Here is a 24,001-nt window from a genome sequence, read left to right as displayed (position 1 = left end):
CTTACCCTCTTTTAAGGAGCAGAGACATTGATTTAGAGGAAACGTGCACTAACGCGATTTTGGTTTCGAGCTGGAGATGGGTAGTTCTCTTACTAGACACGCAGGATCTGAGAAGTCACAGCCCCACCAACGGGGTCCATGTCAGTTTTTTTAAGCTATTAGGTTTTTAAAGGATTTGTCTTTTCATCTTTCTTCTAAGCAACTCTATTCATTTTCTGTCTTTGTAAAACGGATAGGAAGTAGAGAATCTGTTTGTGATCCTGGCAGCGATATTACACATTGGAGACATTCGATTCACTGCTCTGACCGAGGCCAACTCTGCGTTTGTCTCTGACCTCCAGTTTCTGGAACAAGGTCAGTGGAACAGATCTCTCATTAACCTCGTGAGTGTGCAGTTTTGCGGACCTGCCGGTAGATGGAGACACAGTACAGAAAGGCCAGGGGAAGAAGCCCTTTCTTCCAGAGTAGAATTCAGAGTGGTAAAATAATATTAATAATGATAAACATAATAATAAAAGACCCGTATCCACTTTGTTCTTCTTTCTTACAAATGGTTTGGGGAATGAATAACGGTACGTACGTGATGTTCTCATGCTTCCCACATTTACAGGGTCGATTCTTAGGCACATTCTTGGGCTTATTTATGTTGTTCTAAATATTATCCCACCCCCACCCACCTCTGCCGCCCAGTGTATTTTGGGGGCATGTTATTAGCCAAACATTTTAAACAATGTAATTACTTTCCTTCAGAGGTCTTGCCAAAAACCTCTCTCTCCCCTTTGAAGTTGCCTTGTTAGTCACTCCCCAATTTTTTCAAAATACCTTCAAGCCACAGATTGTCAGTGAAAGTCATATCCTCACCTCATATCAAAGTAATTTAACCAGGGGCTGGGAAAAACATCCAGGGCCGTCTCTGAGGGCAAGGAGAGAAAAGACTGGTAGTGATTTCAGGCAGAGGCCCCACCAGTCATTAGCGTTGTGATTACTAGAAGCGGTTTCTCTAGTTTGTTTTGATAATTAAAGCGGTAGTCAGTGTTCTGTTATACACCCAGTTCCTCATGGATCTATATCATAACCTTGTAAATAATAACCATAAAGTATAATGTTCTCACCATCCAAAAATATATACTAACCTTATGTTTTCAATGCTGCTTTAATTTTAGTGGCCGGATTGTTACAAGTATCAACTGATGAGTTGGTGTCTGCTCTAACAACTGATATCCAGTATTTTAAAGGTAAGTCTACTATACTCTGATGTTTACCTCTGTGCAGTTTGTGGTCTTCTCTGAGATATGGAGAGCAAATGCAACCTTCCTTTCCCCACCCCGTGTAACTGTTTCTATGAACTGAATGCCAAATGAGAAAAGCATTATGAGCCCATCTGGTCACTTGATATGACTCTGTGTTGGAAACCCTTGAAGCTCTTGAGAGACCATTTTGATGAACTAGTCACCTTCTCTCGCTAATCAGTCATTTTAGACAAATCAAGTCATCAATCCAAGAGGACATATTCATCTAAATAATTGGAACCATTTGTGTATGCCTAGGCCACCCTCGTCAATGAGGAGCATCCCCTCCCCTCTACAGCATAAGTCAGAAGAAGAGCTGCCATTTCTTGGGCACTTAGGAGCTGACGGGCACTGTGCCAAGTGCTATAATGCTGGAATTTTAACATTCTCACCAATCGCTATGAAGTGGGCATCACTTTTTCTTTTTAACAGATGAGAAAACTTAGATTCAAGGAGACTAAGTAACTTTGCACATCAAACCACTAGCAAAGGCATGTTTGGAACTAGAATCGAATGCTGTCTGACTCCCGCCATGACTCTCCACATGCCATGTGCGTTTCTCTCTGTGCAGTGGGCGAGGAGAGTGGTTTTCCCACATGCACCTCGGTTGCTCCCTGGAAATCGGTGCCCTACCAACCTTCCTCTTAGTGAAAGTTTGAGAACTCACCATCCCTCTGATCTTTTTTCTTGAAATCACCACAGTCCTTACCCGTTGCTCCTCTTGAACCTACTTGCGGATGTTTAGGTACGTGGCTTATCCTTTCTGCCTCCTAGCTCTAGAGGGTTCCCTTCCATATTCCGGAACTTTATGAATCTCCCCATCATCCAGTCAGCTGTGCAAAAGTCATTTTGATGCCTTTTCCTCCTCCTTCTCCACTGAGTAGACCAGACGCAAGTCAGCTCTACTCCATAAATCACTCTCATTCTCACTACCTTCTCTTCATTTCTGCCACCACTGCCTTAAGATGTCATTCCTTCCCTAGAGCAGGGAACAACATCCTCTTTAATCTTTTATCTCCTATTGTCTCCCTTCCCCACTGCCTCAAGAATAGTCTTGCTGAATCATATTCTGCAAATGTGATTTTCATCCGTGGACTACAGCCTTTCAAAGATGCTCCCAGTTCTTTCCGAGTAAACCTCATCCCTTTAGGATAGCCCAGCACGCACGCCCTTTATTATTCGGGCCCACCTCACTTTTATACTTTATTCTGAGCCATTTTCCCACCAGCCCTTGCATCTAATTATATTGTTTCTTGAACTTCTCCAAAATCATCATATCTCATGACTTTTTAAAGAAAACTTGAACGCACCATTAATATCTAGAATTTACTATACACACATTTTTCTGCTTACACCGTCCTCGTGTCCTTACTCGCCCACTATGTTGGTGACCCATCAACACCCTCAATCATGTTGACTCTGGAGACCTTAATTCTATAATGTCATAAATGGCACCTGCTTTCACGGCCACCTTGTTTGTTGATCTCGATGGCCTTGAACTTGTAGGTCTCTGAGTGTTGATCTCGATGGCCTTGAACTTGTAGGTCTCTGAGTCTTCCTTACCTGCTGTTTTTTTTTTTTTTCTTTTATCTCTGCCTATCTCAGAAGAAGTTCTCCTCCACTGACCAACAGCTCACTCAGCTGTTATTTCACACGGTCATCATCCTATTACTTAACCCCCTGCTCGGCCGCGTGTCCCAGGTTGGCCGGCTGGCCATGGTCACACGGTATGAGTGTTAGACTCCCTCCTCCTCTTCGTCTCTAGCGTCAAAACTATCACAGGCTCAGCTCCAAATCATCCTCACCTGTTTTGTTTTTTGTTTTTTGTTTTTTTTTTCTTTAGTTTTTTTCTCAAGTCTTTTCTAAAAACCCTATCACTCAAGATTTCAATCACCGTCTCTTAGAGAATGAAATAAACATTTCTATCCGAAGGCCCCAACCCGTTCCCAAACTCCACACTCACATTTTGGTTAGCTGGACCATGTCTTTGAAAATATTTAAAATATGACTGATTTTCCAGATGGCCAGGTTTCCAAAGGCCCTGGGGACAATTCATATTCAAGCCAGTGAGCGGTTATCAGAAAGCTTGTTAAGAAGGCCCCGTCCACAGTTGGTTCCCTAACGGAAAGGAAATTACACAGCCTGCCTCGAGATCCAAAGCTGTGCTGTGTCAGTAACAAATAAGACTGCAGGGTACATGGCCCTCACTTTGGGAAACATTTTAAGTAATAACTGGCAGAGACCTCATTTATCAGCCTTGTCGCATAGTTTTAACATCTTTTGGTGTAGGGGGATGTGTGAGGGATAAAATGGATGTGCGCAGTGTTGTTCTATGTGAGGGGAACCTTGTTCTACCTCCTCTCCTTTCTGCTGTTCCAGGGGACACCATCATACGGCGACATACTGTGGAGATGGCTGAATTTTACCGGGATCTCTTGGCCAAGTCCCTGTTTGGGCGTTTGTTTAGCTTCTTGGTGAATACCATGAACTGCTGCCTCCACAGTCAAGATGAGCACAGCAGGTAGGATTGGTGGACACTGGTCTGCAGAGTTATTCCTGTAGTAGCCAACTTAAAGGGCTCCCCTCCTGCAGGTGCTTTGTAATCCAATGGGACATGTAAGTTACACTATCGTGTAAACATCTCATTTTAACAAGTGATTTTACCTAAAGGGTTTTATTGACTCTTTCTTAGAGATTTAACACCCCCTCCAACTCCCCACCCCCACACATTGATGAATTAATTAAATCATATCTCATGCATGGAGATGCACGTACATTCTCTCTGGGCTGAAGGTATATCTGGCCTTCTGAGCACCAAGAAATGTAAATAAAAATTATAAATCTGGGAAGAAGACTGTTTAAGAATATCTAAAGCACTTAACGTTTGTTGAGGAGTCCGTGTCTCTCTTAGGACCAACTCTTCACGTATTTGTAGATTATTTGACGAAAGGTCTCTATGGTAATCATTTTGATGCATAGCCTTAATCACCTTTAAAGCAGTAGCTTTACAGGATTATTTGACAATCTAAAAATTACAGACCTCCATGGCATCTTGTCAATGGAAAACTTTGTTAATATTCTTGTCACTAATAATGACCTTGGGCAGGCCATTGAAAGCAGAAATGCATCCAGAGGTCTTCACACGTATGCTTGTCTTTGAATGAAATCTTTTGAGGATTTCTTTGTTGTCCATATAGAGTTTTTCACTAAATTCCTAAAAATTGCTACATTTGGAGGTTTCTTGGAAAACACTAGAAGTAACATGTATTGATGGGACAGTTCTTAAAGAAATGTGGACATCTCAGAAGACTTCAAGGACAAAGGGATACTGAAGATCTCATTAAAATGTGCACATATAAATCTCACAGCACGTCCATCAGCACACAGTACAGTCTGGGATTTGGGATCTAGGTGTAATATTATCGATATTTTAGCAGCTGTACCTTAGAGTTTGGTATGGTGAGGATTCTTGGGCTTACAGTTGTTTATTGTCAATTTGTAGTTTTCCGTAAAATATGAAGATAATTCACAGAATGATACTAATATGCTAAGTCTTGCAAATTAATCTTGTGTGAAATTATTGGCTGTGCAACTGAAATTGACATTGAAAAAAATTAATGTTATAAATCCAGCTGTACATAGAAACTTTTAGAACATTTCCATTTGACATTTATTTTTTAAAAAAGATTTATTTATTTTATTTTATTTATTTATTTATTTATTTTAAGATTTTATTTATTTATTTGAGAGAGAGAGAATGAGAGACAGAGAGCATGAGAGGGAGGAGAGTCAGAGGGAGAAGCAGACTCCCTGCCGAGCAGGGAGCCCGACGCGGGACTCGATCCCGGGACTCCGGGATCATGACCTGAGCCGAAGGCAGTCGCTTAACCAACTGAGCCACCCAGGCGCCCCTAAAAAAGATTTATTTATTTTAGAGACACAGAGAGAGAGCACACGCGCACATGAGCAGGGGTGGGGGGAGGGGGCAGGGGGGAGAGAGACTCTTAAGCAGACGCCACACTTAGCACAGAGCCCAAAGCAGGGCTCGATCTCAGGACCCTGAGGTCACGACCTGAGCTGAAATCAAGAGTCGGATGTTCAACTGACTGAGCCACCCAGGCACCCCTCCATTTGGCATTTAAATCTTACAGAGCCTTAAATTTATATAACTGGAAAAACTTATACGTAGCCTCGATATTTGACTACACACACACACACAGAAAAATATACAAATATAAACCTTGGAAAGCATATTGTTTCCCTTTCAGTGGTAACATTGTCACTGGGTCAGTATGTAAATTTATGGTGTTAGTGCTGTTTATTAAAATTCTTTACCAAGCAAATGAATGAGGACAGGGATTAGCAGGAAATAAGTAATGATTTAATGTATTAGAAGTTTAACTTAGAAGACATAGTATCCTCAGATGAGTCGTAATTCCCATGTTTTTCTCCCATTTCTCCCCGGGGTCACCCAAACCTAAATTTAAATCCCAAAATACTGCAAAAAAAGGTTATGTTTGCAGTATTTCTAACTCATTGAAATTCATGGAAAGCTGAAGGATTTGTAGATTTACAGACCCATTTCCTAAGTCTCAGAGAGGTCTCAAAATTTGGATAAACTTAGGCTTTGATTGTTTATGAATCCTCCATTTTTTTGAAATGTGTAATCATGTCAAAACCATTATGTAAGAAATGTGTATCCCCATGGTTCAAGTTGGCGAGCACTCTTGATGTTGATGGGGAGTATTTTTCACACTACATTTGTTTTTTGTGGGGTTTTTTTTTTTTTTTGGTAAATTTTGCAAGAGAGAATAACTATAAATAAGATGTACTCTAACAAGTTATTAAAAGAAAACAAGTGAAATTGAATCAGATGAAATGTTTGTTCTTGGAATGCTGAACTCATTTCCTGGATTACAGCAAAATAGGTACAATATTAATAATATTATACACTTTAAAAGATGTTACTTTCTCTACCTAGATTCTAAATAGGGTCACTTCTAAGTTAAAAGCCTGAGGTATAATGTGGGAGATGGTGATGATTAGTTAATTATGATGAACCAAAGCATCTGCAGTATTTGCTTGGCCAGAATCAAGCCAGTAAGATTGCAGTGTGGATGTCTCCCAGCCTGTGGCAGGCTGTGGTTTTAATGTCCATACAGGCTGGGGACCAACCAGGCTGGGGAAGCTCTCATTCAGGGGACACGCTTTGTGGTCAGGGCACTCCAGAAATTGAAACACACTCAAACTTTATTTATTAGGCTCAGTTGACAATAATTTGGTCCAAGTAGGCAAAAAAGGAATAATGATAAAAATAGCAACAAAACCAATATATACAATGTGTTACATCATATGCATTATATATAATGTGTATTTTATCATATATCAAAACCCTCTATATAATATACAATATATAATAATATATATATATACACACATACATATTATATAATGTATAATATATACTATACATGATATATAATTTATAATAGTTTATACATATTATATACATAAATTATATCGTACATATATAATTATATCATATAATCATCTTATTGTTGTAATAGTTTATTTAATATATAACTATTATAAATGATTATGTATATGATATGATAATTTGTATTATATATGTACATAATATGTATATGTATATATTATATATTATATATAAGAATGTATATATGATATAATGATATAATATATTCATTTGTTTAAAACTTTAGTGTTCACAAAGTGCATACATATAAACTACCTTCAGAAGAAATTCTGTTAAACAGCCAAGAACAACACACGTTATTGCAGGAGCAATGGCAGCTCTAGGAAGTTGTGAGGCGTGGATGTCCTGCTCCTTTTTTCCCCCTCCTGATGCACCTCCCTCTGAGAATTCCTACACAAATCAGAGTTGTGGTGTGTTAACTGCTTTCTGGGACATTTCTTTCTCTAAACTATCACTTTGGCCTCTGAAGTGAGGGGTACACAAGGTTAATACGGTGTTCCCTGATGCTGGCATACCCCTCTTCCCTGCCCGGTCGTGACAGCCTCGGTGGCTGTCCCGGCACGTCTGCCCAGCATCGGCTCACGGGCTTGCTGCCGCCTCCCGTCCTCACACATCCAAGTGCTTTCATGGTCTTTGGGGGACATTATCTGTCGGCGCTCATCTTCATGTTTGATTCGTAATCGGTTGAGAAATAAGACAGTGGAGTAAGGCGTTAGGAGCCAAGACACCGGTTCTGTGGATTGGGGGAGACAGCAGACCCGGGACGTGCCCCCGAGTGCGGGCAAGCTGCTTCTGACCTCCGCTGTCATGCAGGCTGGCTTTCATGTGGGCCCTGTCAGCACTGGGGGGGTAGCCGCCCCGGGCAGGAGGGCTCCAAGCCTCCTACCAGGGCTGCCTCCTGCTCGCTTGTGGAGGAAGCCCTCCTGCAGAGGCCAGGAGAGTTATAGCCCGTGGAGCTTCTCTCATGGAAGGAAACCCCAGGACCAGGGCAAGTATCTCCACTTAACAAGATGTGAGTGTTTTATTTAAGAGTTGATTGGCTTGAGGGGCACCTGGGTGGCTCAGTCATTAAGCATCTGCCTTCAGCTCAGGTCATGATCCCGGGGTCCTGGGATCAAGCCCTGCATCGGGCTCCCTGCTCAGCGGGGAGCCTGCTTCTCCCTCTCCCACTCCCCCTGCTTGTGTTCCCTCTCTCACTGTGTCTCTCTCTGTCAAATAAATAAATAAAATCTTTAAAAAAATAAAATAAAATTACAAACCTTTTGAAAAAGATAGTAGGGAGACACATTGAATTTATCTTTCATCTGAAAAGGCAACGTTATGGACAGTATTATGTTGGCCCACAAGAAAGTATTTCTTTTATTGTGTCAGCATAAGTAAAATTGTCCACAGCTTTTCAGACCTGTAGTATTATTACTTACTTTGGTGTAACAACCCTATTACAAAGTGTGATTTGTGGTGTCATGAAAACACATGTTCTTCTCATGCCTCACCTTCCCTTAAAGAGTATTATATGAGGAGAATATGTTAAGGCCCTGGGAAAAAACAGTGGTAGGTCCCAAGACATTTCTGCTCACAAATTACAGTTCTGCGAATCCGCTAGTCCCCTAATATCCAGTTGGAACAGAAATTAAAAGTGTCTCAAGATGAGAGTCCTCTCTCCTGCCGCTGGGCCTGTGGTGGTAGGGACTGCCTTCCAGGAAGAGTATGAGGTTGGCATGGGAGATGGGGGAAGGGACAGGGAAGTGAGGGATATCTTGGCTTTCTGATAGCTGGAGGATGGTTATCCCTGACCCTTCCTGGCTCCTCATAGATTCCCATGCTGGACCTCTCCTTCTGCAGTCCTCAGGGGGTGAGAAGGGTATTCGTTCATTAATTAATTCATTCATTCATTCATTTCCCACATGTCCCCCATGCTTGGGGCAGTCCATTCAACACAGGCTCATAGCAGAGTGGGCTGGTCCCCACACCTTCCCAGGTGTGCATCTTGGGCAAGATTTCTCTGGGTTGAGGGCAGAGAAGGACTCACGAATGGAACGGTGCCTTGAGGAGTTGCAGACATTTTCATTACTCACTTTTTATAATTTTTAAACCAAAACACAGGCTCTAAACTGCACTTAACTTGTGTAAAGGATATCATCCGTGTGATTCTGAAATGAGCTAAACGTTGGAGATTCTAACTAAAGTAGAATGAATAATAAATACCTTGATTTAAAAAAATGATAAAATAATTTTTGCAATTCCTAAACTTGGACTTGTTCCATAATGCAACACTGAGGATTGAATTGGCAATGTTAAATTTAAAATGACTACTTGTTCCTGAAATGGCGCCTTCATCAGAGTTGGACCTGGCTGCTTTCAGACGTTCTTGAGCAGCAGAGGGGTTGGGGGAACTTTGGGACAGTTCCCCAAATGTCTCGGACGCTGAAACCTGCAGTTTATTTCACTGGTTTTCATCATGCGTTCCGAATACAATGGTTTATGTTCCTGAGGCCAGCTGAGAAATAGAACCTGTGGAGCATGTTCCTTTTTACCATTAGACACACCCTACGAATATATAGATGGAGAGTTGAAGAAGGTTAGCAGGTGGAGGAGAAGAGGCCGGGCGGTAGAGTGGTATGGACAGTACACTTTATTTATTTACCTGCTTATTTATTTGTTCATTCCTTCATTCGTTTGTTCATTCATTCATTTATGTCTGCTTGTTCTGAAATCCACATTTTTGGTCAGCGCAATTTGGCATGCAAATATATGCAGTAAATAAATGGAGTTTCAAGCATACATATGGAGATTTGGGGGCTTGTACCGAGCCTTCAGTTTCTTAAATATGCTTATACTGTATTACGTTCTTACAATATTTTACTTAAGCTGAACATAAACATTTAAAAATTTTATGATTAATTACATTCGGCTTCAGTGACTTACAGAAACTTGGGAAGAGTTCCCCCCAGATGTCTTCAGACACCGAAACTGACAGTTCATTTGACTCATTTTCATCCTGAGTCCTCGGGTATCCAAGCTTGTCCCTCCCGGTTCCTCCGGGAACTTTGGTTGGTGTCCAGGGTTATCTGAGGATAATGAGAGGACACCAGGTTGTCTGCTCAGTGCCAGACACAGAGGGAATGGCTGCTTGGGTAAAATCCCTAAAATCCCGGTGGGTGTGGCTGGAAAGAAGGCTTCCTGGTTGGGGATTTGTCTGTGGAGATGCAGGGATCCAAAGAGATGCAGATGGACGACACGTTGGGAAGGCAGGATATGGTCTAGTCTTTTCCGTTGAATTTTGGTTCAGTGACTTTGTGTGTTTCAGGGAGTGGCAAATAGAGGAAATATGTTGTTCTTTAGAAATAGGAATGTCGCCTATCACGTACACTCCTGGACCTGAGAGGTGTTTTCTCTTTGCTCAGTGTCTTTGTAATAAGTGGGTGACAGTGGATTTGCATCAGTCAGTTTCCATCCTCTGTCCCTTTCTGTGCTGACACATCCGTGACTCACCTGCAGAGAGCCTGGCTAGTCCAGAGTGCAGTGTGCGCTCCTTGATGGTTGCAAAAATGAGGTCCACGTGGCTTAGATGCCATATTTCCCAGGAAGTAGGGGTTCCTTGAGGAAAAACTCACATGGCAGGATGCTAGCTCCATGGACAGGTGAGTGTGTGGCGCCTGGATGGATTCTGGCTGAGGCAGAGGAGACGTTGGGGGCAGGGAGCTGGTGCTCTGGAGGGGCCCCTCTGGGCACCTGGGGACAGGTGGGAGAATGGGGTCAGATTGGAATGAAGGCTCCAGGCTTTAAATGTGAAAGCCATCTTGTTTTTCCTGGGGAGGTAGGGGGTCACCACCCCGAGAAATGTCCAGAGTCTGTCCTTCCATCCATAGATTGATTATGGAGAGAGAAAAGAAAGCGGTTGAGAAGAAATCACTTGTGAAATTGCTCACACTGTTAAATGTCTCCTCTCCCACCCAGGATACGTGTAGTGTGGGTCTGAGTAAGAGACGGAGGTGTTACACAGATACACCAGTGAGAAAGAAAGCCAGACTATTTTAGAGAGAAGTTGAAGTTTTCTTTAGGAGTTCTGTTCTTTTCTTTTTTTTGTCCTTTGAATTCACATATCAATTCAATGGTTTGGTTCCCGAAATCATCAGTAGGATGTTTTCTGCATCTTACCCTGCTTCTAAAGTCACACATTTTGATAGTAAGGAAAAATCCTTCTGTAAGTCAGCATGGAACATGCTAGATGTCCAGAAAGATTTCCATTGGCAGGGTCACCAAATGGCCCGTGTGCTCCCCAGCAGTCTGGCTGGGGTCACTGCAGAGGACGGTGGTATCCGCCGTGGGGGCAGCTTCCCCGAGTGTCGCAGCAGAAGACACGCTCTCTGAAATGAGAAGAGAGGAGCACGTCCAGTGGGACATAAATTTTAGGTGCTGTCATGATGCCAAGCGAGTCCGTTCCGCTCCAGCATCTGACAACATCGGAAAGGATGTGAGCATCCAAATGAACATAGAAAATCTGGGTTACATTGTAACAAGCAAGTTAATGTTCATCTTCAGAAAAATCGCACTCCTTCATTAGATGAGACGTGCTATTCTTCCTTAATTAGAGAGAACAAATATTTCCTGTAGGGAAAATATAATTATAGCTTTGGAGTGCTCTGCAGGCTGGTTTAAAAAAGAAACCCATGTCAGCATTTTGGATAATCTGTACTGGGTCTGAAGACTGTCTCAGTGAATGGCAGAGAGGGACGATCTCTACCTTGGTGCTCTGAAATGAAAATACAGTGGATTAATGGGGTCAACTGGATATATGGCTTAAGTTTATTGGGGAATTCTCCTTAGTTTTGTTCTGCTAAGAATTCAGTTCATAAACTATTAATTTTGAATATACACGTACATGTTTGTTGGATTTCCAAGGATTTTGAGTAGAAAGTAATATCTTTCCTGTTTATATAGAATCTGTAGGCAAGTTTGTTGTGATTACCCATTTATCTCTCCTTGATGCAATCAGGTAGCACTTAATGTACTTATGAAATGTTATAGTGTCTTTTTTTAGGTCAGGGTCTCATTTGAGAATCCGGTGAATAGCATAAACACACACACACACACACACACAGTCCCTCACATAATTCCTGGGGATTAATAGGCCACACCCAGCGAAACAAAATCTATGTGCCTGGGCTGTAATAATTTCTTAATTTGTTGATTAAAGAAATGAAAAAATTTAATACCTTCAGCGTGGTTCCTAGTCCCCTGGTAGTTCTTGAGGATTTTTAAGTCAATTTTTTTTGGTAATGATTTTGTTGAGATTTTTTTTTTAATTAAAAATTATCTTTTAAAATATTAGATGAAATCCATGATTTTTTAAAAAACATACCCTGAGGTACCTTCTAATAGATGAGTAACAATTTTAAAAACACTAATAGGACAGTAAGCATATGAATCTATTCTGGAAGATTAGGTATCCTAGATTCGATGTTTAGCTGTAACCGAGTATTTGTCAAGGATCTCTCGTCCATCAGTGACAGGGAGTCAGAAAGTTGGGTTACGAGGTACTAGGGGGCCTGAATGCAGCTGAGGGCAGAGCATCTTTCTGCTGCACAGCAGGCCAGCCGTTAAAAATCTCTTTTGGATTACAGGTCAGACCTGCACTGTTTGCACAGATCATCTCTGCTTTACCTACCGTCATATGACACTTCCAAGTCCCGTCTGTAGGTTGTTGGTTTGCTTTCTGTGAGGGGGATTTGTCATGACTTCCTCACCTGCTCCTTCTGTTCTACACGATGCATAAACCTAAATTCCAAGCAGGGCTGTGTGTGATTATATTGTTCTACATTGCTCTTAAATTATTTAACCAGAAGACTTTTTTTTTTTTCTTTTAAATGTCAGGTGCAACCTATGACTTTTTAAAAGAACTTGTAAAAGGCTATGGGATGTAGCCATAATGTTTATAAATGGTTCTTACGGAAGTTTAATTTGTTTTATCTTTTGCAAGGAAACAAGGTCAGTTTGGGGAGGGTGAGTCTTTGAGCTACAAGTTGGAAGATTAATCTTCTCCAGAGTGGCAGCCATGGGGAGCATCCGGGTGGTGAGAATTGTCCATCCCTGGGACTTGAAAATCCCAAAAGGTTCCGACAGTGTCATGACCTTGCCACGCTACCCACAGAAAGGTCACCTCTGCTTTAGCTGAGGCCTTGCCATCATTCCCTACAACTGGAGGCTTACAACAGGCTGTGCCTTCCTCCTTCCTGAGTCCGATGAGTAGGAAAGATTTTATTGAAAACAAGGAACATGAATTTTGAGAACATCTGTGCTCCACCAGCCCCCGCCCAAGTATGGAAGAGAACTTGTACGATTATCACCTGGCTCCAGATTTAAATGTTTTCTGCTCTTTGGGACTATCGACTAGATGATCCGTAGGGATTCTCAACAATGTGGGGTGGGACAGGGCTCAGTGACCTTTGCAGAGCAAAGGAATATTAAAAATAATTTAAATCTCTTTGCCAAACCACACACATCTTCCCCATAACGCTCGAGGAATCATAGGGAGAGTTTGAAATGCCCCTCCATTTTTGTTGTTTTTTTTTTTTTTTTTGAGGATGAAGTAAATGATAGAAATGGTGATAGAAAAATGGAGTAAGAAGAAAATGTCTAGAAAGTAAATGTTTTTTCACTGTTATTTTGATAAGTTGGTAATTTCCCTAAGAAAACATCTGACCATATGATCTAGTGAAACTCACTTGAGAATCCTAAGTAAAATCTCATTCTCTCTTTTTCTCTCTCATTTGTTATGTATTTTATAAATTCCTGTTGAAGTTCAAAAAGGTTCACAGAGATTAGCTGTCCTCCTTTATGGACACAAAACTGGGAACAAAGTGAAACTCGCTTCTGAAGTAAGGATTGAAGGTGTAAATGAACCGATTAAAAACCAAATGTTTACTTACTAGTTTCAGTTTTCTCCCTTAACAATTTATTGAAACGATTATAGAGATATAAAGTCTTTGATGGATATTACAAATCAAAAAGGTATCTGCAAGAAAGATAATCTAAAATTCTAGACCATCAGTTCATCAGTAATTAAGAGTTGGTACGATGATATTTTGTACATTACTTTATCAATTATAATGTAAAGTACTTAATTCTTAAAAATGAACTTATTAATTCTCAAATGTCTCACAGAAATACTCAAACACCTGCTGTGCATTTGTGGGAAAATTAAAATAGACTTATCCTGTTTTTTTTTTTTCCCCACTGAACATATGATATCTTTCTTCATTAACGGTCTTTTTTTGGAGGTGGGGGCAGATGTACTAATCAAGAGAAGTGCAGAAGGGTATAGCCAAGTCACTCATTCACCTGCTATCTAGAATTAACACTGCTAACATTTCCCACTTCTGTTTCGGATTTTTATTAACATAGAAGAAAGAGGAAATTGCTGCTGAAAGCTCAAGTTCCTTTTGTTTACCAACATAGATCCATTTCTCCCCTTCCACCCCAGAGACAACAGTGTCATCAATTCAGTATAAATTTCCCACAGTTTGTTTTTTTGTTTGTGTAGGTGTTGTGTTTTTTTTTTTATTACAAATCTATAACATTGTGAGCCATTAAGGATTGAAGAAATGCTATCACACAGTGCATTTATGCAGCACTTCCCTTTTTAAATCCATACGACTTTTGAGAGTTATCTGTATTGATACCGAAAGAGCTAATTCAGTCTTTTTAACTGCTGCATTAATGCCCTTCAATGAAAAAAAACCACAATATTCTCATCTCTTTCCCTTTCAAGGGGCACTTAAGTATCTTTTCTTTTCTTTCTTTTTTTCTTAATTATACACAGTATTGCATCCTTGTACGTATCTCCTGAGATACATGTTTAGAATTTTCCTCTGGGTATATATTTAGTGACAGGATTATAGGGAGAGCATTAATTTGCATTTCCCTGATTACAAATGAGGCTGAATGTGGCAGGTTCTGCCCCAACCCCTGGTGATGTGCACGGAGAGATGTGCAGTGAGATTTGTTCAGTGATGCTCAGTTGTCTGACTTTAGGGCCCTATCATAGACGTCCTTCTCCTACTTCAAAGTCACCTTACATTTTCCTCCTAAAATCCTTAGATTTCAGTACATCAGGAACTTCTGTTTATATGAACCATTGATATAATGTTATATTTTTAGTCAAATATTCCATGGTTCCTATCCCCAGTTATCCCCAATTATTAGAAATGTTTTTTCACCCCTCCTGATTTTTAATCTATTTCACTAAAACTGTGTCAGTAATATATTGTTTTAATAAGTAAGTTCTCATAATAACTTTTTATTTTCTTATTTGTTTTGGTTATCTCTGAATCTTTATTTTTGCATATGAATTTTATAATCACTTTGACCCAGTCCATAAAAAAGTTCTTTGGGGATTTTGACTGGAAATACATTTATAGATTAATATGAGGAGAATTGGCTTCTTTAGATTATTGATTCTTTTCTTCCATAAATATGATCTATATTTCTATTTATTCATGGTTTTTTTCTTAAATAATGTTTGTATTTTTTTATCAATTTCTTGAACATTTTTATTTTATTTTTTTCTATGTACTTTGTACTTTTGTTGTTATTTTTCTATCGCATTTTAATTTGTTTATTGGGACTTTCAGTCTTGCGTTTCATATGTTGATCTTCTATCTAGAAACCCTGCTGACTTTTCTTATTAGTTCTAATAATTTTCCTGTGGAATATCTTACTATTTTCTAATGTAAATGATCATAATCACCTTTTTTCTCTTGTCTCTCATGTCTCTTATTTCTTCTTCTTCTTTTATTGCTTTGGCTAGCACTGCCAGTACAACATTGATAGTTTGTGGTGATAGTGTATATTCTTATCTTGTTTCCAAATTAATGTAGTGTCTCTAAATATTTGCCATTAGGTAATCTGTTTACTTAGGGTTCCAGGAGATAATCTTTCCTGATTGTTTTCAATCAAGGATGCTAAGTTTTTTGTTTTTTGTTTTTTTTTTTTAAAGATTCTATTTATTTATTTGAGAGAGAGAGAATGAGAGAGAGCACATGAGAGGGGGGAGGGTCAGAGGGAGAAGCAGACTCCCTGCCGAGCAGGGAGCCCGATGCGGGACTCGATCCAGGGACTCCAGGATCATGACCTGAGCCGAAGGCGGTCGCTTAACCAACTGAGCCACCCAGGCGCCCATGGATGCTAAGTTTTATGTTTTTTTTCCTCTACGTATTAAGATTACTGTAACTCTCTCTCTTTTTTTTTTTTTTTTTTGCTCATGTGGCAATTATATTGATGTGGATTTTTTTATGTTGAATAATTCCTTTATAATGTGAACTCTGTTTGGTCATGATGTCCTAGATTCAGTTTTCTAGTCTTTATTAAGAATGTTTACATTTACTTACATTAGTGAGAAGAGATTCTATTTGTTTTCTTACACAATCCTTTGTTGTCAGGTTTATGTGAAAGAGTAAATTGGGTAGCTTCATCTGATTCCTCCTCTCTAAATTGGTTTGTGCTAAATGAGGATGATAGGTGCCTTGAATGTCTGGTGCAAGTCTTTCTAAAATCTTTTGGGGAGGTGGAAGGTGGATTGCCTTTTGAATACTAATTATTTTAAAGTTCATAGGTCTAATCAGATTGTTTTGTCTCTTTTTTGGGTCATTTATATTTTCTAGAAAATTGTCCACTTTAATAATTTAATAATACTCACCAATTGAATCATAGCTTTGTTTTATAATCCTTCAATCTCTCCTGTAGCTGTAGTTTGATAATTTTTTGATGTGCCTGGTGTTTATGTCTTTACGCCAATATCACTGATGAATCTTGCTTGAAACTTGCATGTAAGAATTATTTATCTTAAAAAATCCTTTTTTCCCATTTCTCACATTTATGTTATTCCTTTTACTAAGTCCTGAAGTTTCCTTATATCCCTGTTGCAACTTTCTTTGAATTTTGCTCTTTTTTTTCCCCCCTGACTTCCTGAGTGGAATGTTTGTCTCTTATTTTTCGATGATTTTTGCTGACCCCAAGTCTATAACGTATCTCCCAAGGACCTAGCATCTTCCAGACGCTTACTATGTAATGCTCCCTTTGTTGTTTAGTTCTAAATATTTTGTCTTTATGCTGTTTCACAGATAAAATAACAAACAGTTTGTCAGAAAAAATAAATTTGACACACCATGTTTTTCCCTCCCTCATCCAAACTGGGGAGTTTTTTTTTTTTTTCCCCATTAAATAATGAGATTTCTTTGATTCTTATGAATATAGTATGAGTGACTTCTATTTCTGTATAGACTTATTTAAATCATAGTGCTATTGCCATGACAACCAGAACTACACAATTTAGCAAAATATCTGAGACAAACCTGCTTTCTAAATAATTCTCCTTCTGCTCCATTTCCTTACCAAAACACCCATATGTATAATGATTTCCTGAAGAGCTAAGAACTTTTTCTCTGTAATTGTACATTTGTTTTTCATTATTTTTTGAGACCCGTTTTTTTTTTTCAAATAGAAGGATCAAGAGGAATGAAAAATATTCAAGTTTTACTAAGGCATCAGGTATATTAAAATGCTCGGAAATAATTTTAAATTACCACATAATAAATACAAAATAACGTTTAAAATTTTACTACCCTTGTTATAAAAATTACCAGATACTATGGACATAATAATGGTTAAATTTAAATATTAATCATGATAATGTGATAAATTTTTTCAAGAACAGTGCAGCTTATTGAACCAATAAATAACTATGTACTTTTCTTTAAGTACATGTTTTCAGGAGATGGAAGAAAAAAGAGATTTGTCATAACTATGAGAATATGACATTTTTAGTATCAAACAGGAGTTGTTTTTCCTTTTTGATAATAACTATCGTATGATTTGCAAATATTATTGGAGACCCAAATATATTCCACAAAATGTTTAAGAAATTCGGTGATTTATAAGGCTAATAAAAAAACCTTCTAGCATTCTATTTCTCGAGCTCTTTCTTGAGCCCAGAATATAGAGGCTAAAGCTTGTATATTTTATACAAAGGATAAAATTCATTGCATTGCTAGCCATGCCCACTCTCTTGTTTCATTTCTAACTGGGGAAATGCACTTGGCCTCTTTTCAACCCTCTGATAACCTGTTCTGCTCCCAACAGAGTTAACCAAATCTGTATTTATTATGCTCCTCTGTGCCTGTCATTTGAGCATCGTGGCAGGTCTAACCGACTAAATAGTACTGCAGTGTTCAGAAACGAGAGCAGAATGTCCCATTCTGGCTCCCGGTGACCCAGCCTCACCGTGTAGAAAACACCAGGGAGGAAATGTCAGCACCACCATTTCAATAGCGTTTGCCTTTTTCTGTTATAATTCTCTAATCGAGAAGGATGTGCTTTTTGACATTTTTAGTTTTTGTTGGCTCCATGCTTTAACTTTTCTCGCTTCACACCATCTTATTAAAAATACATTTCCGGGAGCCTGGGTGGCTCAGTTGGTTAAGCGGCTGCCTTCAGCTCAGGTCGTGATCTCAGGGTCCTGGGATCGAGCCCCACATCGGGCTCCTTCCTCAGTGGGGAGCCTGCTTCTCCCTCTCCCTCTGCCTGCCACTCCACCTGCTTGTGCTCTCCCTCTCTCTATCTCTATCCAATAAATAAATAAAATCTTTAAAAAAAAATAAAAATACATTTCGAAGCCTGGCTTCTGTGCAGATGTGATATGTGATAAAGGTGCACTAAAAAAAAAAAAAAGAAAGAAAGAAAAAAAGGACACAATTATCGAGGTTATCGTTTATTGGATATTACCTATAAATGAGCTGGGCTTTGAGCTGAGGATTATTGCAGTTAATATTGACATTAGCCATGAGGTAGGTATGGTGGTCTCCCTGTTTTAGATAAAGAAACTGGAATTCAGAGAGGTTTAGTAAGTGTCCTTTGTCACACAGCCTGGAAGTGATGGACTTAAGGTATGAACCCCAGTAGGTCAAGATAGAAACCTGAGTTTTTCCCAAAACCTCTCCCACATTGAAGACTGTCAGCAGAGTGATAAGAAAGCATAGTTTGAAAACTAAATTTTTAAATTAACCTTTTGAAATATAGATGACTTCTTTTTTTTGGTAAGATTTTATTTATTTGTCAAAGAGAGAGAGAGAGCACAAGCAGGGAGAGTGGAAGGCAGAGGGAGAGTCAGGCTCCCTGCTGAGCAAGGAGCCCAATATGGGACTCGATTTCATGGTCCTGGGATCATGACCTGAGCCAAAAGCAGACACTTAACTGACTGAGCCACCGAAGTGTCCAAATTTCTTTATTTCTAATAAAATTATTATTTAAAGTTTAAAATATCTATGTATGAACATGTTCCCAAGAGCAAGGTTGTTCTCTGCTTTTTTGTATCTGGGCTTTTAACATCCTGCACAGTGCTTGCAAAATGAGGTGTTCTGTATATATTCACTGCAAAGGTGGATGAACTAATAAATAATTTAGTTAGAAGCCACTCTCAAGAGAAGAGGCTTTAGTAGATTGCAAAGACGGTCCCAGTTCTTTATTCTTCTCCGCGTCCCTGACTTTCAACACTTCTCTTATCCAGAGTTAGGTCTCTTCCCCCTCCCTTTGAATTTGAGTTCCTCTTAGGACTTGCTCTAGCCCAGAGGATACGGTAAGAATGATGATGCACCAGTTCTGAGCCCTGATGCGAATCTGCGTTCTCAGATCCTGGTCCCTGCCGTGTGCCTAAGTCTGGGCGAGCTCTGAATCGGCCCTCCCCTACACAAGTGAGGCTAAAATGCATCAAATTCAGTGAATCCCTGAGTCTTACTAGAACTTGTAGTACGTCATCAATAGGTGAATTTTAAAACCTGCAGATCGCTTGCACCTATAAATACTCCTCCCCATGACCTTGTTAGCTTACCTCTTCCAGTGGCTCCACCCTAACAAGTCCAAGCCCCAGAGAAGGACGAGGTCCCCACTGACAGTCTAGACTCCTGGCGTGCACCTATTGGCATCTGTCCATCCATTCGCATAGGACAGTTCACACACAGGGGGGCCCCTTTCCCACCATTAGTCATCATAGTTTGAAGATCACAAACATTGCAGATGAAGGAGTTTGATGGGGTCTGGAACTACTCCCACCCGACCTCCCTGGATTACCCACCCTTACTGGGAATCCTGACTTGGCTCCGCCTTCCAGACCAGACTCACCTAATGGGGTTTCACACCGCTTGAGTTTCCCTGCGTTTTGTCCCGAGCGCTCTCTGACTGACCTTGGGCATGTATCCGACTCACCATTGCCCCTGTGAACCTTAGGCTTATTAAAAGCCAAAATGTGTGCTACAAACACACCTTCAGAGCTCACTGTCCTTTCGAGCCTGTCCTCTCTTTGAGAGGCATGGACCCGTTTGTGGTGTGCATCTCCCGAACCCCACTGGGTCTCACAATCTCCTACCAACTGACACAGACTGAAAGGGAAGGAGAGGTATCCGTCTTCTTGATCTGAGACTGGAAGAAGCATTTCCTTGAAAAGACAAATCAGCTACAGAATTTCTGCATCCTCAAGGAGGCTTTTATTTTGACACTTGTCAATTTAGGAAAGATAGTCCAAATACAATGATACAGGAAGGAGCCCACCTTAGAGGCATATGGCTATAACACTTCTTGTTATTGTATGGCATATAGGATGATGTAGCTGCTCACCGACTCTGAGAGCACAGGGCGAAACCCAAGGAACCTACAGCTGTGTTGATTTCATTTAGTTACCTCGCTTTGCTTTTTCAAAAAGCTTTCAGGCATGGCGTGTTCCCTAGGTTGATGCGTGCTCTGAAGTAAATCCATCACCCTCCTTATACCAACGTACATCAACAGCAAGGAGCTTTCCCGAGATTCTCTCTGACTCAGTTATTCAGAGAATTGGTATTTTTGTTGGAGGGGCTAAAGTCATGGGTCCGAACGCATCCCCAAGAAATGCAACTCTGCTTTCAAAGAGCAGTAGGTCTTTGCCAAGGGAGTCAGCAGATAAGGGAGGGAGATAGATAGAAATCTCAAATGTGAATGAAAACAATAATGGGATAAATACAACTAATTATATTCAAGTCCTTGAAGAATATATTTCCATCTCTTCCTTAACCTCTGGGCCACTCAAGCCTTTGTAATTGTCTTCCCTACCAATGTCTCTATATTAATAAACAGGACTTGAGCCTCCTGGAGCAGCCAGAGTTTACGAGGAGAAGGGACACTGTTCTAACATCGTTAGCCTTGGCAGCAACAAGGAAAACATCCATCTGAACATTACTCATTCGACAAACATTCACCTAGTGATCTCTCTGTCCTCACACATAGTCATGGTCCTCATGCACACACTTCTTTCCTGGCCTACTGAAGTAGAACATAGCCAAAGTGCACATATTCTATATACAGCTCAGTAGATTTGACCCATGCAACGTGTCTGTGTGACCTGTACACGGGACTGGTGGGCAGGATCTCTGCAGCACTCTGGCAGGCATCTGTCATGCCCGTTTACTGTTTTGGTTTTTTGCTCCTCAATATTGGGTAGGAGAGGGGCATCCACAATGTTGAGTAGAGCAGTGGTTCCTTCTTACTCTATCCCTGAGGAGTATTCCTCTGTAAACACATGTCTGGACAGAGCACTCTGACTTACTTGTCCTACTGTTGGTGGGCACTTGGGGTGTCTCTAGTTTTTGACTATATGAATAAAGCAGCCACGGATATTCTTGTGCATGTCTTTAAGTGGACACACACCTCCGTCACTGCCTCCCCCCCCCCAATTCGTGCCCACGAGCTGAACTTGCGGGTCATTCAATGGGCTTGTGTTTAGCTTTAATAGATGAAGCCAAACCGTGTTCCAGATTTCAAATGTAAGCTACCCCCAGCAATGTCTGAGGGTTCTAGTCACTCCATATTCAATACATATAGTTTTTATCTGGCTCTTTTCATTATAACTATCTATCCATATTTCTATTTTTCCTAAGCATCACTTTTAATAACTGTTGAATACTTGGAACAGCGATGCCATAATTTGCTTAAATTGTCTGCTTTTGTTCTGATATGACGGTTGTTTCAGACCAGGAATGTGAAAGTTCATATGAACTATTACTTATGGTCTTAAGTAAATTATATGGTGGGTTGATTTTTGTTTCTAACGATGCTTCTGGTAACAAAACATACATCTGTGTCACTGTGACAAATGCAGCTTATAAAGAAGGACATATGTTCATTAACAGTATAAGTGTTGATGCTTTTCAGCTGTGAGTGGGAGCTTTCACTGATAAGGAGGGTTTCAGTGAACTTGTATTATTTCTGCTCTTAAATATGCTTGCAGAGGGTTCCTTTCCTGGCTCCCAGAGGCTGGAATTAGACTTGGTTCTCGGACCAGCAGGTGACAGCGGGTTTAGGTGGTGATTCACAGGGCTTACAGGTGTGGGGCTAGGGTTAGACAGCCTGTGTTCCAGTCCTGCATCTGTCTAGGGCCAATGTGTGCCCTTGGGCAACCTAAACCTTCTCTGTCCTGGCTCAGTATTCTCCTCTGTAAAATGGGAGGGGGGGATCCTTGTACGTACAGTGTAAGGTAGTTCTTAAGGCTAAACGAAATCCGGTGTTTCAAATGTTCTAATGGTGCTTGGCACACACTCCTCCCTAAGATGGTAGCTCCGAGTTTTACCCTCACCCCAAGTCTTTCTTGTATATCCAGGCTAATTAACTGCAATTCTCACCTCAAGAGGTCTCAGCTTTTTACTTCCTAACTTCTTTCCAGTGGGAAGGAGCGTGAAGAAGGGCTGCGCTTCAGAGCCACGTTGGTGTGTGTGTGGTATCACTGGGTAAGAAGGGGGCGGACAGTTGCTTCGGTAACATCACCCCCACCCGTCACCCGGCTTCTAGTTCAGCTTGTCAGCAACCGCAAACTCTTTCCCTAATTTCCGACATGTTTGCAAAAAATGATAAGCCTCACGTGCTTTTCTTCGGTCAAAGACTAAAAGGGAGGAACTCCCAAAAGTATGCACCCTGGAGCGCCCCCTCTGTGTTTTCTCACAGCCTCGAGAAAACCCTGCAAGTTTCAGACAAGCTATGGCACTGGCAGAATGAGCCTCCACGATGAGACACCTTGCCCATTACGTTAAGTAAATGCTTTAGCATGTTGGTGCTAGACTTGGTGGAGGCCATCGCGTGGCCAGCATCTTCAGGGACTTTGCACCAGTACCCTCTGTGAAAGTGCATCTGACCCCGAGGGCAGGGTGTCTGGACAGCAGGATCGCTCTAGTTCCTGTGCTTTTGTATTTCAGTCTTAACGCCATCTGGGCTCCTACAGGTCAGTGATCAGCCAAAGAGGCTGATTCACCTCCGGCTCAATCTAAACATGTTATGCCAGGCAGGATTCAACTATTTCCTGAACTGACTAAATATTTAGGCAACTGTCTAATTCGTCTCCTTGCCTAGGGATGATCGAGGACAAAAGCAGACATGCGCATCCCACCGGACCTCTCTGCCCCAATAAAATTAGCACACCCATGTTTCAAGATAGACATTCTATTTAATTTGGACCTTCCTCCCTTCCCATTCTAACACACGTCAAGGGCAAAAACAACACCAGACAATTGCCATGGCATTTAATATTTTGTCTGATATAAAAGGTATTGTATTTTACTAATAAGTAAATGCAAGTGAGCCAGTTTTGTGAACCATCCGGAAAGTCATCAGTGGAATTCTAAGGCCGAATACGAACAGACCATCTCATTAATATGTTAATTTTGCCTTTGGGGTTGAATCCTAGTGGATCTGATGACCTCTGTCAGCTTGAAACTTGCTAGAAACTGGGTGTTGGGTTAAACGCCTGTGTAATGCAAGTCGCAATACCAGTAAGAGAAATGACAGCGATGCTGAGTGCCACCCAGCATGGGCATTCTGCTGGCTGCAAGTCCTTACGACCCTTCCGCCAACATAGCTATTGTAATAATGGACGCGGACTTCATTCAGTCCTGGATGATGACAGAGATTTTTGGAAAAAAAATGAACACGTCAGATCTGTCGATAGTTGCAAAATTAATCCTTAAAATGCATTCGTTTTCCCCCTGACATTGGTTTTTCTCTTCTTCCCCTCTTTTTCTTTAAAAACATTTTTATTTTGTAACCAGATAGAGTTTGGAATCCAGCATCTGTGAAATATGGGGAAAAATCATTAAAAGGGAGTGCTCTTTCAACCACATTTATGCTATTCTAAATTGCCAGTTAATCA

General features: G+C 40.6%; 1 protein-coding gene across 1 annotated transcript in view; it reads left to right on the top strand.

The window, feature by feature from the left end:
* Positions 1-24,001, top strand: part of MYO16 (myosin XVI) — a 441,248-nt gene that overhangs the window by 223,422 nt on the left and 193,825 nt on the right. Inside the window, exons 17-19 of the mRNA XM_044913335.1 lie at positions 237-354; positions 1,164-1,235; positions 3,669-3,810. Of these exons, the coding sequence (XP_044769270.1) occupies positions 237-354; positions 1,164-1,235; positions 3,669-3,810 (332 nt within the window). The remainder of the gene's footprint in view (positions 1-236; positions 355-1,163; positions 1,236-3,668; positions 3,811-24,001) is intronic.

Source organism: Neomonachus schauinslandi, chromosome 3 (assembly GCF_002201575.2).
Source record: "Neomonachus schauinslandi chromosome 3, ASM220157v2, whole genome shotgun sequence".
NCBI classification, from domain to species: Eukaryota; Metazoa; Chordata; class Mammalia; order Carnivora; family Phocidae; genus Neomonachus; species Neomonachus schauinslandi.
This window is presented reverse-complemented; position numbering and strand designations above follow the sequence as displayed.